The sequence below is a fragment of the Giraffa tippelskirchi genome, chromosome 8 (assembly GCF_054371585.1).
Source record: "Giraffa tippelskirchi isolate mGirTip1 chromosome 8, T2T-mGirTip1v1.2.pri, whole genome shotgun sequence".
NCBI lineage: Eukaryota > Metazoa > Chordata > Mammalia > Artiodactyla > Giraffidae > Giraffa > Giraffa tippelskirchi.
In genome coordinates, this window is record NC_137282.1 from 115,287,486 (window position 1) to 115,303,116 (window position 15,631).

The 15,631-nt window shown below is 46.9% G+C and overlaps 1 protein-coding gene across 3 annotated transcripts in view; it reads right to left on the reverse strand.

The window, feature by feature from the left end:
* Nucleotides 1–15,631, reverse strand: part of GABRP (gamma-aminobutyric acid type A receptor subunit pi) — a 54,279-nt gene that overhangs the window by 23,217 nt on the left and 15,431 nt on the right. The window contains exons 1-2 of one of the 3 annotated variants that reach the window (XM_081520774.1): nt 3,375–3,464; nt 2,184–2,340 (exon numbers count right to left, since the gene is read on the reverse strand). In XM_081520774.1, the coding sequence (XP_081376900.1) occupies nt 2,184–2,340 (157 nt within the window). In that variant the 5' untranslated portion in view covers nt 3,375–3,464. Of the gene's footprint in view, nt 1–2,183; nt 2,341–3,374; nt 3,528–15,631 lie in introns of those variants that run through there. The other 2 variants (XM_081520775.1, XM_081520776.1) reach the window with 2 other exon arrangements.

Sequence of the window (15,631 nt, forward strand, 5' to 3'; positions counted from 1 at the left end):
CTATATTTTTATGTACACATATATCTTTGCATGAAGAAAAAGATTTAAAAGCAAAACTGGAATGATGGCATACAGTTTTTGCTACATACATTTTCACTTAATAATAAAAGCAAATCTTTATTAAATATTGAATGCATGCTTGTACTATGCCAAGAACCTCTTCAATCCTCACAACAAATTTTGAGGTAGTTACTACCATTGTCATCTTACAAATGAAGAAACTGAGGCTTAGAGATGATAAGAAAATACCAAGGTTATACAGCACGTGAAGAACAGAACTGAATCCAGGCAAGCTGACCCAAGCACTTTTTTTTTAGCATTTTATGTTTTTTTTATGGTTATTTCACTTTCATATTTCTTAAAAAAGTTGAAGTATATTTGATCTACAAGTAGTTTTAATCACTGTACATGGACACAGGTACAGTCACATGTGTCATGGAAACATACTCTTTCCCAATGTCAGTGGGAACTTTCCATGTCATTTCTATAGATCTGCCTCATTCTGTGTGATGGCTACAAGATATTTCATAAGATTAGTGTACTAACATTTATATAACGCATGTCCTATATGGTTACTGGCTTCCCTGGTGGCTCAGACGGTAAAGCGTCTGCCTACAATGTGGGAGACCCAGGTTTGATCCCTGGGTCAGGAAGATCCTCTGGAGAAGGAAATGGCAACCCACTCCAGTATTCTTGCCTGGAGAATCCCACGGACAGAGGAGCTTGGTAGGTTATAGTCCATGGGGTCACAAAGAGTCAGACACGACTGAGCTACTTCACTTTCACTGTATGGTTACTAAGTTATTTCTGAATCTTACTGTTACAAAATCAGTAATGAACATCTTTGCACATATGTAAACTCCTATAAATCTGCACTGTCATATTTCTCTGCCTCAGTCTTTTCCTTCTCGTGCATCAACAATACCAGCCATAAAATCACCTTTGTCAACCCACCAACGTTCGTAATCACACTTTCTCCCTTTAGTGCATCTCCCCAACTCTTGTCCTTCCTCTTAATCCCAGTGTCATGTTTAAGAAGGTCCAGGGAGCACTGCCATGCCTTCTATCCCTTCATTCAATCTTCCAAAGGCTTAACGAGATCCTCCTGTGAATCAGACTCATGTGAGGCACCCCCAGAGCTGCGGTCTGCTGGGGAAAGAGGAGTGTGAGCGGTGAAAGAGACCGGAGCTCCCAGTGACTGTCCTATGACAGGGGCTGAGGGAAAGGGATTCAAGGAAGGAATGCAGAGGAAGTGAGTGGTCAGCTCCATGGGGGACGGTGCGACAGCGCTAGGGTGGAAGCCATAGAGAGGGTCATTGGGTTCCTGAAGGATGTGTGTGCGTTTGCCAGGTGAATGAAGGAGGCCAGGGGCCCTCCAGACGGTGGGGACAGATGTGGAGTCTTGTCTATGGACACCCTGCTACCTACTGTACTTAGTCTCTCCCTGTAGCCCACGGCCACTGACAACTTCTTTCTAGTCTGGCCTGAATTAGCTCCATTCTCATTTGGGCTATTTCTCAACTCTTCCTTCTCTCATAAGGTACTACCCTCAATCAAGTAAGTTTCAAACACCCAGTCTTCAGCTTCAAGACTCCAGTTCAATCATGTGTTTCCTGTGGTCAACCCTAAGTTAGGAAGAGAGAAAGTCTGGGCCCCAGGCCTCTAAATCTGCTCCAAAGAGTCCATGCTCTGAGAAGCTTTACCCAGGCTAGACTTACACGTGTGATCCCATCTCACTCTGCTTGCTCTGGTTACAGTGCTGAGAATGTCTCATGTTATAAGGGAAGAAAAGAGAAAAGGAGAAAGCCCTCTAAATGCCTGCTAGGTGTCACTCTTGGTGATTAATCTCGTTTAATTCTCATGACCAACTGGCCCAGTAGATGTTAATTTCGAGTGGTGACTCTCAGATCAGTGAAAGGTTTTGACTGAGATCACATGGCCATTAAGTGCCTGTGATATGAACCCCGGTCTTCCAAGCCCCTCTTTTATGTGTTATCTCTGGGAAGAGAGGCCTCAGGTCCTTGAGCTGAACTGGATTCCACTGAGCTCCAGTCCTTCCGATACCAAACCCATCTCTGGGATGGAGCACTGCATCCCCAGTGTGGCCTCGTGGCAAGTGCAGCTGGTACCTTCATCCCACGTGGCAGAGGCACCAACCCTTAAGTGACGGTTCGTGTACCCACCTGCCTGAATGGAGGCTTGGGCCATCAGTTCTGATACAGACACCAGGAATGGCATTTGGCAGAGCTGGGCACTGAGCCACCAGGGGCAGCGCCCAAAGGGTTGTCTTGCAGCCACAATACTCAGAGATTCTGTCTGGAACCACCTAGCCTCTTGCATCTGTAGGGAACATGGTACTCATGTACTCAGATCCACTCCTGAGTAGGGGCAGCCTATGCACTCTTACCCTCCTCTGAGGGGGTCTCTGCCAAGATCCACCTTCTCCTGGTAGAACCTGAACTTTGGATTCAGACACCCCTGAGCTGTTTAACCTCTCAGAGCATTGGTTTTCTCATCTAACAAAAGGGGACAGAAAGCAGTCAACAAACACTTGCTTTCATTCTCCTCTACCTTCTGCATCTTCCATGGGGACTCTGGTGACTCCGCTATGACTACAAGAATCCAAAGCTCAAGCTCTTTCTCATATACCCAGGGTGTGAGCTGACTGTAGTGTCATTCCGAGGGCACTCAAGTTGGCATCACCTCAGGGAGGACAGTGTCAGACACGGGACTTCAGGGTCACCTAGGTGACTGATGCCACATTTTTCTAGATGGGCTCTGAGAAGCAGTTGTTGTTGTTTAGTTGCTAAGCCATGTCTGACTCTTCGCGACCCCATGAAGCAGAAGTAATTCCAGTATGTGCTGGCTTCCACTCCCATTCCCGGAATCGCCATCACACAAATACTGTGAACTTAAATTTGTCCTATTAGCCTCCTTCCTCCATGGGCACTGAGCCCGTCATCGGTCACTTCTGCATAGACAGAACCACTTGTTGGAAAGCAGGTGTGGCACCTGAATTAGGCTGAGGTGAGGAGAGACATTATCACCACAGGTCCACCTTGAGAAAATCACAGAAGCTGGACTTGTGCGGTGCGTGTCCTGGGTGGCAATACAGAGAGGAAGACCTGTGGCTCTAGGATCATACCAAAGGTGCTCTGATCTTGATTCTGTGCTTTCTCTGAGATTGTCTAACTTCTCCCTGAAGTTTAGTTCCCTTCACTGTATTAATAAAAGGGACAGTTTTTAAGACAACGGAAGGAGGGTCTCCGAAAATCCCAGCCCAGCCCCCTTCCCCGGGTGCCTGCGGGGCTTAGATTTGGCTCGCCTCCCTTTTCTTTGCTCCAAGCACAGAGAGGGGCCAGCAGCTTTCTTACCAGTTTCCTTACTCTGTTAGGACCGGTCCTGCAGGTCTTCAGGCTGGGCTTTCAAGTGGGGCATAGTCTTCCGGGTCCCTGAGATTCTTCCCATCGTCAGCCCTCACCCCTGGGATGCAGACACACAACCACTCTCTGATGGAGTGGCTCTCTCTGTGGGAAAGAGGAAGCTGCAGGACCGCCCGGCAGCCGGCTGGGTGGAGCCTCTCACAGCTCCTCCCCTGGGTGGGGCTCTGACCAGGTTCTGGGTGTCTGTGGGAATTCTTAGCTCTGGCTAGGGCTGCCGGCTGCCAGGGGCTTGATTCTGAGCTGTGTCTCAGCCATGCTCCTGCACCAGAGAAGATTCTTAAGATGAAAGACCCACGAAAGTCAAATAAAATGGGTCACCCCACCCATCATGTCTGGAAGATAAGTCTCTGGTTCTGGATTTGGAGGACTCCTCTCTACCTTGGTCTAATGAAATGAGAATTTGCAGTGTGTATGACCTTGGGCAAGCCACTTCACCCCTCTAGTCCTCAGCTTCCCATCCATAAAATAGAGCTCGACCATCTCTAAAATTATGATTCCTGGTTATGTATATTAAATGCCTCTTTGGGATCAACAGAGAACCTTATCTGTGTAGAAGGAGACTTGCAGAGCCCAGCACCTCATGTTTCCACTCTGTGAATTTTAAAAAAAAGAGACACAGAAGTCAAGAGAATAGGGGATAGAGGCTGACCAGACCGACCCAGGAAGAGATCGGAGGGACTCTGGGACAAATCTGGAGAGATTTCTGGACTGCTCCAACTTCCCTGTCTCTACCCCCGACTCAGATGATTTTCCATTCCCCACAGAGTACGCTGTCGGAGCCTCCTTCTTCCCTGGCTAGTTGAACCTCCTAACAAGTGCTTCACAGTGTTCTCTGAAAACTGAAGTGCCCTCCTTGTCACTGTAGCCAGTGGCCTCGAAACTCAATCTTGGCTTCCTGTGGGAAGGCACAAGGAATTCCCTGGAGGGTTGGCCTGCACCCTGAGAGCGCTGGGAGCCAGGGAGGGAGTCGGGTGGAGAGGCCCAGGGGCGAGCTGGCAAGGTGCCCCTCAGCGCCTCCTACCCTCCTGACGTCACTGCAGGGCTCCTGCCCAGGTCCCTGCCTCTCCGGAAGGTGGGAAGGTAGGGAGAGAGGGAGACAGTTGAAGAGGGAGTAAATGAAAATTCAGGAAGCTAAAGGAGGTAGGAAGGATAGAGGGGGCCTCCATGGGCGATGCCCCATAGATGCGTTTGGCTCCAAACAAGTTTCCTTAATGTGCCCCTGGAGGCTGGCCAGCCTCACAAGCATTTCTGTGCTGGTTGGCAGGGAGTAGGTACCTGAAAAGAAAGCTCTTTGATTTCTCCTGAGAGACCTCACTTTGACCTGAGAAACTTGAAGGTGGCTAGAAAAGGAATGAGGGAGGATCCAGTTTCAGGTTCTCAATGAATGGAAAGTAGTTTGGGGCTTTTCTCAGAATTTCCAAGATGGTCTCATGTAAAATGAAGGTTCAAAAGTAACAAAGACAATTCAGAGATGGGAGGTGGGGATGGGAGAAGTGGGTGTCCTCTGACTCAGGAGCAGTTAGATGAACGACCAGGTGGCAGCTAGCTGGGTGGCTTTGCCAAGTTACTTAACCTCTCTGTGCCTCAGTTTCCTCATCTGACAAATGAGGATGATGGTTTCTCACAGTGTTGCTGCAAGAATTCAGCAATGACATGTTTGAAACTAGCTTGCGTATTGTGCCTGGAACATTGTGGATACTTGATAAATTGTTCTTTTTATCTGATGTCGTTAGTATCTTCTCACGTTTGTGCTTACCTATTTAATTCTCCATCCAAGTATCTACCTACCTACCTATCTATTTAGCTGTCTGTCTATCTATCAATCTAATCATCTACCCAACCATCCAGTATTTAGACTTCCCAATCATATTGTCATAGATTGATTGCATCAGGGTCAGGGCAAGCCAGACCTCAAGTTAATAAAGTAGGTATAATGAGACTTCTTATCTCCCAGCTTCAAATAATGCTTCAATTTAGTGCCAGCTTCTTTGATTTCTTTCAGATCAACTGAAGAAATGCTCAGAGTGGGGAGTTTGCAGGAAAGGCATGTTCTTATCCAGAAGACCCAGCACCCCTGCACCATCCAGGTCTCCTCATTTCCAAGAGTGACCTCTTGTCTCCAGATGCCTGAGGTCAATGGTATTTCAGGATGTTCAGCTATGCAGGCACACTGCCCACGGGTTATTCATCATGGTGTTCACCTCTTAAGTCACCTGGCCACACACCCTCCTAGAATGTGTCCAGAAAAACAAAGGCCAGGGTGAGTGCCTTGCCAGGGACCTTGTAAGTCGTAATAATGCTGTGCATTTATATAGTGCTTTGCTGTTTTCAGAGCCTTTTCACATGCCTATGCCTTAGGTTAGTTGAGCCACATTATAATTCTGTGAAGCAAACAGGATTTGTTTCCTTATTCTCAATTACAGATGAGAAAGCCCAAGAGTCACAAAACTGCTAAGCAGTAGGTCAACTCAGGCGAGAACCCAGGTCCTAGGATCCTGAGTTGGCTGCTCACCTCACACCCCTGCTCAGTGATGATGGGCAGGATTCAAGTGAAGCAGGGGATGCAGACAGCCCTTGGATCTTCTCCTGGCCTAGAAGGCCATGGTGGGAGAAGGCTACCTAGTACCCGATTGTCAGACTGATGCCCCACCCACCTGCAGCCCCAGCTGGAAGCTCTAGGCAATCTTTGCGCCTTTAGTTTCTGTCTCCCCTCCCCCTTGTCAACACCCAAATGACCCCTACCCTAGACACCTCTTCATTTTGTCTCATCTGCCAGTGCCTGACTCAGGGTTGTCTTACCTTGGAGTCTGTGGTATCCAAAAAGAGGCTTACATGCACCAGGTCCTATGAAAGATGAGTCTCTGAGGTGTGGGGAGAAAACAGTAGAACTTCTATGGCTTCAAACAGTAGGGAAAACATTGCACTCTAGTAATATTTACTGCGTAGGTGGACACTGGCCTCCCATTCCTCTGTCGGTCAGGCTGGCCAAGGCCACATACCAAGGGCCACGTACCACGCACAAGCCTGAGGATGGAGCAGGGGCTTCAAACGTGGAGGGCTTGTAGCCTCTGCTCCTTTTCTGTCAGTGTCACTGGACCTTCTGCAGTGCGTGTGGGCCAGGTTAAATGGATTTATGATTTGTTTTCACCAAATTAACGCTAAAGCAATGGAAACTTGACTTAAAAATGAGTCCTGCAAAAAGAAACTACCGAGAGATGATAGCATTAATAATGCAAACAGAAGCAAACAGCAAGAAAATGGTAGTATTGACACTTTGCCTACCTAATGCATACCTTAATTAAACATCTTCCAAAAGAAGCTTTTCAAAGTTTTGGGTCAAAATATAAAAAAATGCAATAACTAGCTAGCAAAAAAAATTGATAGACATCAGAGAAGATAGAAAGTCACAAGCTGAATTTAAACAAAAGCCTTTACAGTAGTATTTTACATTACTGTGATACATTATCAGATTTCCATTTGGATCTCTGAACCTTAGTGAAGTATCATTTTTTTTTTTCAATTCTGAAAACTATCAGAACCAAGTATCAAAATAATTTGAACTTAAAACCAGACGGCATAAATGTTGAAGGGCAGAATGTCCATATGAAGGTAAAACAAGCAGAGTAACATGCATCAGCCGTGTGTGGGTTGCGCACAGGCTCAGCTGCTAAGTTGTGTCTGATTCTTTGCGCTGTAAATATTAGTATTCAAAATAATTCCTTTCAGTGAAAAGTTGTTTGTTTTTTTTTCGGTATGGTTAACAAAGTAAGAGCTTAAAAGGTAATGTAATTTCATCTTTAGCTCATCTGTTTAAATAGCTCTTTCTGTCTATGTCTTACTGTAGGAATAAAAGCTATAGTGGTATCTTCTGTTAAGAGGTGACTTTTGGACTGACCCTAGGTTACTTAAGGATGAGAGCTGGTTGCCAGAGGAGCCAATTATGTGATTAAAGGTCTGGAAATGTCTGGACCTCCAGGAGGGAAAAGAAGCTGAAAGTTGAAAGTCACCAGTGGCTAAAGATTTAATCAGTCGTATTTAAGTAATGAGGCCTCCGTAAAACCCCATAGGGACAGGGTTCGGAAAGCTGGGCTGGTGCACAAGTGGAGACTCGGAAGAGTGAATTGCTCAGAGATGACAGGGAAGTTCCCCATCCTCTCCTCACACTTTGCTGTATACATCTCTTCCATCTGGCTGTTACTGAGTTATATTCTTTTAGAGTAAACCAGTAGTCTGCTAAATAAAACATTTCTCTGAGTTGTGTGAGCCATTCTAGCAAATTACCTGAACCCAAGGAGGGGGCCCATTGGAACCTGTTGCTCAGAAACACAGGTGACAGCCTGGACTTGAGATTGGCATCTGAAGGCGGGGGGTGGGTCAGGCAGTCTCTGGATTGAGTCCTTCAACTGTGAGATCTGGATCCTGTCTCTGAGACACTGAGTCAGGTTGGGCGCCAGTATGTTTTGGGGGCCAGACACCCCCTCCTGGTCCAGACACACTGTCTCCTACCTGGTCAATGTCAGTGTCTTCCCCACTGCTTCTGCTCGGACAGCCGTATTTCATATTCACCTCCCTGGCCTTTCCAGCCCCTACCCTGCTCTTTCCTTTTTCTCCATATCTTATCCTCTTCTACCACCCTCCATAATTCAGTCATTCACTGCGTTTATTGTTTATCATCCACGGGGCTCCTCCCTACAGAACACGAGCTCTATGGGGGCCTTCATCTGTTTTGTTCCCTGATGTACTCCAGTGCCTGGCACATAGGGAGTCTACAAATGTGTTGAGTGAACCATAGCGACTCAATGCTGTTGGCATTTCAGGACTCCTGTTCTAGGAAGCAGAACTGGGGAGGTGGGATGTCCTGCCCAAAGAGACACAGCCAGAGAGGGGCTGACTGCCGAATCTGTGTCTCCTCCCCTGGGCCTGGCTGAGGCTGAGCTGAGGCAAGCTGCGTGAGCTGGTCTCAACCTCAGGGATCCCACTGCCCCTCCCCTTGACTAAACTCCCCATGGGGTTACTAAGTAAGTATCCTTACTCAGCACCCCTCTTTTGTATTGAATAGGGAGAACCCCTAGGCTAAGGAGCTCTGTCCTAGTTAGAACCTGGGGGAAGAGGCTGTACTTGGCTGTGGTGGGCTTGTGCTGAACTTCCTCATGCTCCAAAATATAGAAATTAGAGACTCTTGGCTTAGGGTGAGGGCAGTGGCAGTGACTGGCAGACAGGGAGGACCTGGCAGAGAGTTGAGCCTTGCACAAAGCAGCTAATTCTAGCAGTGTCTTGAAGACCCACCTTCTGAGCCTAGAGAAATCAACCCCACCCATTTTACCACAGGTTCCTGGCTTGCTCCCATCCCCTCTTTCCCTGAATATTATAGCCAAGCTCAGCTTTAGAACGTGGCTTTCTAATCCTTATAGTATGCATTTACTTTGTAAACACTCATGCAGCCAGTTCAGGTGTGGCCGTGGCCCTGGCCTTACCAGACCTTCTCCTGGGTTGCTGCTGGCATCTCTCCCAAAGGCTGGGGCACTTGCCTAGAGCCCTTACAAGGTGCTGAGGTCTCCAGGAAGGTCCTGCTGGTGTGACCCCAAATGGACTCATCTCCTCCCCTTCTCCCCGTCTCCGCTCTGCTGCTGCTGTGCCCCAAACATGCCACATTTGGTCCTGCCCCTGGCCTTTGCACACCCTGTTCCCTCTTCCTGGAACACCCGCTCTGCTCTCCCCCACCCACTGAACTGCTCCTCATTCTCCAGGAGCCAGACCTAGTGCTGGTCTCTCCAGGAGGTCTTCCTGCTCCCTGTGCCTTCACGTGTGTCTGTGTGCGTGCACACGTGCACACACACACACAGATATTCTGAACACAGACATATACATTTATTTTCCATACACACACACACACAACATGCACACATGAATTACATATATATCCATAATTCCCATCCCCTCCACAGGTACACACACCATAGTCCCTTCCAAATACCCCCACTCGCACATACACACACATATTCCACGTCCCCACACGTGTTCACACACCCTCCTGCCCTCTGTACCCACTCTGCAGACATAACCCAGCCACCCCCTTCTTTATGCCTCAGATCACTGGGCACAGCTGTCTTTTAGCAGGGTCTGCACTGGACCATGGGGTGTCCCTCAGCCTGGACCAGAAGTCCTGCCTGAATCCCACTCTTAACAGGGCGGCTGGCACACAAGAGGACTGAAGAGCAATTGGGAGGTGGGGACTGAATCAAAGTGAACTCATGAAGAAAGGGCGGGGTGGAGATGAGCCCTAAAAAGGATTCCAGCCTGGTGTTTTTGCCAGGAGCATTCAGCCCGGGGCCTCAGTAGAGCTGAGCCAGACAAGGGCATCTTTACTTTGAAAATCAAAAATAAACAAGCACAAAAGAAACACAGCAATCCAGCAACTCCGCAGGTGAGTCTCATGTGCACCTCTGGTTAAGAAGCCCTGGTCAAGGCCACCAGCCCTCTCGTTCTCAGAGTTGGGTCGTGGTGGCCGTAGTTCACACAGCTGGGCCAGGACCTGTGCCCTGGTTCCTAAACACCCTGTAATACACAGGCAGCGCCCTCCACCACTCCAAGAAAGAACCATTCAACCTAAAATGTCAACTGTGCCCCCTTGAGAAATACTGGTGGAGAGAAAGAAAAGACCATGGGTATTTGGAAGCAGTGTGAATCCCAACTCTGCCCCTTCCTGCCTGTGTGATCTGGGACAAGTCACTTCCCTGCTGCCTCTGAACCTCAGTTTTCTCACTTGCAAAAGGAGATACTTATGCCTGTGTCACGTGGTTATCGTGAGGATCAGATATACACAAAGCGGAAGTTCCCTGGTGGTTCAGAGATTAACACTGCATTCTCACTGCTGCGGATCCGTGTCTGATGCCTGGTCAGGGAACTAAGGTCCTACAAGCCACGGGGCGCAGCCAAAAAAAAACAACTTTTCTTTACACAAAGCATCTACCTAGCTGAGTCACAGGGTACATGGAAGGTATGTGATTAACAATGGCTTCACTTTGGCCCTGGAGCCTTCCAGAGCTAGACTTCTGAAGCCAAGCATTTTCCTCTGCCACGCCTTTAGCAGATCTTCCTCCTAGTATCTCCCTGGTCTCTTGGTTTCAGAAGTGTCCTTGTTCTATCACTGGCCTTCCTCTCTTCTCTTTGAACTGCGTCCATGTGAGCTGGAGTTTTGAGCCCTTCATCTGCAGTCCCCTATCTTGAATACATACATATCTCCGCTTGAGTGGCTGTGCTAGCTCTGGATGGGTAGAGCATTCCTTGAACGCAGGACATGGTGTGTGTGTGTGTGTGTGTGTGTGTGTGTGTGTGTGTGTGTGTGTGTGTGTGTGTGCACGTGTGTGCATGTGCCTGCATGTTCACGTGCATCTGTACACTTCCCTAACTTCTCCTCTGATATGACTTTCAGAAAGGAGATGGTAGGGGAATCCCTGATTTGGAAGTGTGGCATTTTCATTTCTAAAAGGGTGAAAATTCACATCCTTCCATGGTAGCTCAACTGGTAAAGAATCTGCTTGCAATGCAGGAGACCCCGGTTCGATTCCTGGGTTGGGGAGATCCCCTGGAGAAGGCATAGACTACCCACTCCAGTATTCTTGGGCTTTCCTGGTGGCTCAGATGGTAAAGAATCCACCTGCAATGCAGGAGACCTGGGTTCGATATCTGGGTTGGGAAGATCCCCTGGAGAAGGGAATGGCTACCCACTCCAGTGTTCTGGCCTGGAGAATTCCACAGACAGAAGAGCATGGCTGGCTACAGTCCATGGGGTCACAAAGAGTTGGACAAGACTGAGTGACTTTCACTTTCACTTTCAAGTATATTCATGACATAAAAATAAGAAGACCCAATAATAAAACAATGCCCACAACAGAAAGTGACATTCCCCATCTTCTCCCAGTCTTGCTATAACTAACTTTTAGAGGAAACTGTCATCCTTGTTTGGACAGAAGAGTGCCAAAGAACTCTAGAAGGGGACTGTGAGGGTCCCTTACCCTTCCTGAGCTTCTCTGGACATTGATACGACCCATCTCAAATATTTTGTCTGTAGCATATATTTTGTTTAAAGATAATAAACTTGCCTTTTGGTATTATAGAGGAGCAGAATTTGACACCCTAAAATACATCTCTTAGTCATATTAATTATTTTAAGCTTATTATTTTCTGAGAAATAGGATATAGGAGAAGAACTTGGAAAACAAAGTAGGCCCTTTTGTAACTAACATTTACTGTTGCAAGAGAAATCCCATTTTTAAATGTGTCTCCCTCTCTTACTCTCAAAGGTCACCTTTATAAGATCACCAAAACACTAATTCAAATCCCTGCTTCTTCCCAGTGGAGCCTTTTGGGAGCTTCAACCTTGATGCTTTTGCCTCCATTTACTTCCATCTGCCATCCACTACCCCAGGTCTTGTTCCAAAATGCAGTTCAGATTATGTCACTCCCTTCCTCAAAAGCTGCCCTGGTGGCTCAGACAGTAAAGAATCTGCCTGCAATGCAGGAGACCCTAGTTTGATCCCTGGGCTGGGAAGATGCCGTGGAGAAGAGAATGGCCACCCACTCCAGTACTCTTGCCTGGAGAATCCCATGGACAGAGGAGCCTGGTGGGCAACAGCCCATGGGGTTGCTGAGTTGTGCACAACTGAAGCAACTTAACACACAAAATTTACTCATCCTTTAAGACACCCCTCAGACACTTCTCCCCTCCCAGAATCTCCTATTTGAAGTTCTCCCCTCCCTATAATATAGCCAAGTGCTGGAGTTGACTGGATACACATTTTTCTTCTCCAGGACTGAAAGCTTCTGAAATTCAAGGACTGTGTCATTAATCATTGCGGTCGATCTCCTTCCCCCTTTCCTGCATCCGAGTGCTTGGCACAGATTAGGGATTAAATAAATCATGGAATTGAAGGGTTTTCACAAGCTCTTATAGGAACCACTGACACTGACAGATGGGGAGTGGGGCTTGATGACTGCTGGAAATCCTCCCCAGCCAGGCAAATAGCTGGGAGAAAAACCAGGAAAGACTCTAAAAATTTTTGAAATGTGTATTCCAGTGGTTGGGAACCCACTCCAGCTGATGCCATATTATTTTCTCTTTTGTAAGAGCCAAGCAGCCTCTTTCCTTTCTAGCCTCCTTCCACTTCTCTCCAGCTCCCATCTCTGGCTGTTCTCCAGGGGAAATTTATGTCTGTAATGGTGGAATAATTAGCTCCCAATCCCGGTATGCATTAACCTTGAATTGATGGTGTCAGCTAATGAGAGAGAGGGAGCAAGAGGGCTCAGGCATTATGCCGCCTCTAACTGCAATTCTTTCTCTAGGGCCTGGCTTGAACTAGCCACAGCTAATCGGCTCCCAAGCCCTTGCATGTTTTTCACTCCCAGCTAGGAAAGATTGTTATAGTTTTTTGCATACTCTATGACATCAATAATCTCCATTTTAGTCAAATCTTTCTCCCCCATCCCAAATAAATTTAACAATATATTTCTTCCCACAAAGATTTCTTCACCTGTGGACTTCTTTTTGCCCTGGCAAATGGGAGGCACCAGGTATAACTGTCAGTTATTAACTGTGACTTTGGATGAGTTGCTTAGCTTAGTCTGTTTTCTTATCTGTAAAATGGAGATAATTATAATGTCTACCTCATAGGGCTGTTGAGTGGATCCAACGATCTGACAGATGTAGACACTCAGTCATAGGGTTGTACTTAGTGATTGTTAAGCTGTCGTGATTCTCGCTTGCTCCACATGAGCACTGGCACCCTGCACCCTCTCTGGGCCTCAGCATCCTTTTCTGTAAAATCGGGGCTGAGCCTAGAGGGGTGGGGTGGGGGAGTGGTGGGAGGGAGGCTCAGGAGAGTGGTGATATATGTATACATATAGCTGATTCACGTTGTTGTACAGCAGAATCTAACACAACATTGTGAAGCAATTATATTCGAACTTAAAAATAAAGAAGTAAAATAAAGAATATAAAGAGAATTATAATAAGATAAGAGTTAAGAAAAAAATAAAACAGGGGCTCAGACTTGGCCATATGTAACTGTCAAGTGGAATACTAAGATGCGATAGTTTTTTTTTTTTAACTTTTAATTTTGTATTGGGGTATAGCCAATTAACAAACAATGTTGTGATAGTTTCAGGTGAATAGCAAAGGGTCTCAGCCATATATATACATGTATCTATTTTCCCCCAAACTCCCCTCCCATCCAGGCTGCCATGTAACATTGAGTAGAGTTCCCTGTGCTATAGAGTAGGTCCTTGTTGGTTATCCATTTTAAATACAGAAGTGTGTACATGTAGATCCCAAACTCCCCAACTATCCCTTCTCCCCATCCTTCCCCTGACAACTATAAGTTCATTCTCTAAGTCTGTGAGTCTGTTTCTGTTTTGTGTAAGTTCATTTGTATCATTTCTTTTTAGATTACACATACAAGCATGTCATATATGTCAAGCATTCTCCTCTGTCTGACCTACTTCACCCAGTATGACAATCTCTAGGTTGAGATGGGATAATTCTTTGGTCGCCTCACCACTCTATTTGTATATCAATCTGGCTGCTGTTTCTTATTATTTAAAGTCTCGCTGGATTTGCTGCACTCACTACTGTAAAAGATTCCCCTAATAGTAGTCATAATCGTCCTAGTAACACAACTGCAGAGAAGGGACTTCCTTAATTAGAGCTGCTCCCTGCCATCCGGAGAAGTCACTGCACTTCGTCAGTTGCTTCCTCAGATGGTCTTCATTTCTGGCAACCAACGATATCAGTTCACGTAGTGATTCTTGTAACTGCTAGTGTTTTGTATTTTAGAGAGTTCTCCATCTCAATGGTCTCAATTCGTGCTCTCAAGTAACCCAGTGGGTAGCTGGAGTAAATATCTCTCGATCCCATTTTATAGATGGTAATACTTATTCATTTATGAGTATTTGTGGAACATTTTGTACGGGCTTCCCCAGCTCCGATGATTGGTGTGAGTGGCTGAGGTGTCATGGCTCTCCGTGGCGTCTGAGTTCCAGGCCTTCCTGTGCCGGGTCCAGTGTGCCCTGCACCCCGCCACATCCCTCCCATGGAGTCGGCCCCAGCCACTACTCTGACGCCTGGTACTGAGGTCCTCACTTGATAATCACCTCCAAGAGAGTGCATCAGCCCAGGCAGCCCCCTTGGTGTTGTTTGCTGAGCCCACCGTTCCCTGGTGAATTGCTACCCACCCTCTAAGCTCCAGCTCCTCCCCTGTGGACCCTCCCTCACTTTGCCTTTCTTTGCTCCTCCCAGCAAGGTACTTTAGATTCATCTCCATGACCGCATGTATCACACTGTAGTGTGATGGCTTATGTACACTCCTGCATGTCTGTACCTGCACCCTACCCCCCTCTGCATACATTCCCATCCATATACAATGCTACTAACTGGAAAATTCAGGAGATCGAGGGCCCATTCTCTCATTTCTGAGTCTCCAGAGTCAAGCCCAGCATCAGCAAAGGCTCAGTAAATGTTTGTTGAATGGATGGAGTAATTCTGAATGGGTCATTCCCTCTCTAAGTAATGTTGGTACCTTATATCCTCTGGGTGTAGTTGGGTAAGGAAGGGGAGAAGATGGGGAGATGGTGAGGGGAGAGAGTTATTAAAGATGGAAGCAGAATACCAGGCCTGGCACCTCTGTGCTTCTTGGGGTATATTGTTTTAATATGAGATGTGTCTCGTTTATAGATGTCCAGTAGCCATTGTGGATAAGTACTCCTCCCAATTTGTTGCCATGTCCTTTCCTCCCAATAGATCCTGGGTCAGGAAATTAGAAAGACACAAAGCAACCAGTCAACTTGCTTAGCAGAAATGGAAAGGAATTTCTGATGGTCTCTCAAGTGCCAGGCTTCCTTGTTATGAGGTAATATTATCACCATTTTACAGGTATAATCAACAGTCCCAAAGTTCAAGTAACTTACCCGAGCTTACACAGTAGGTCCTGGGCCAAGGTGAGATTTGACCTAAGAACTCGCAGCAACGGGAACACTAAATGTCTCCGGGCTTCATTGGGAACCAAAAACTAAACAGGCTGGGAGGTGGGAAAGGGAAAGACCTGGAGAAAGTTATGTCAACTCTGGGAAATGACTGATGTCTCCAAAGGTGGACTCTGCTTCACGTCTATCTGGTATTATCTTACTTGTAAAGA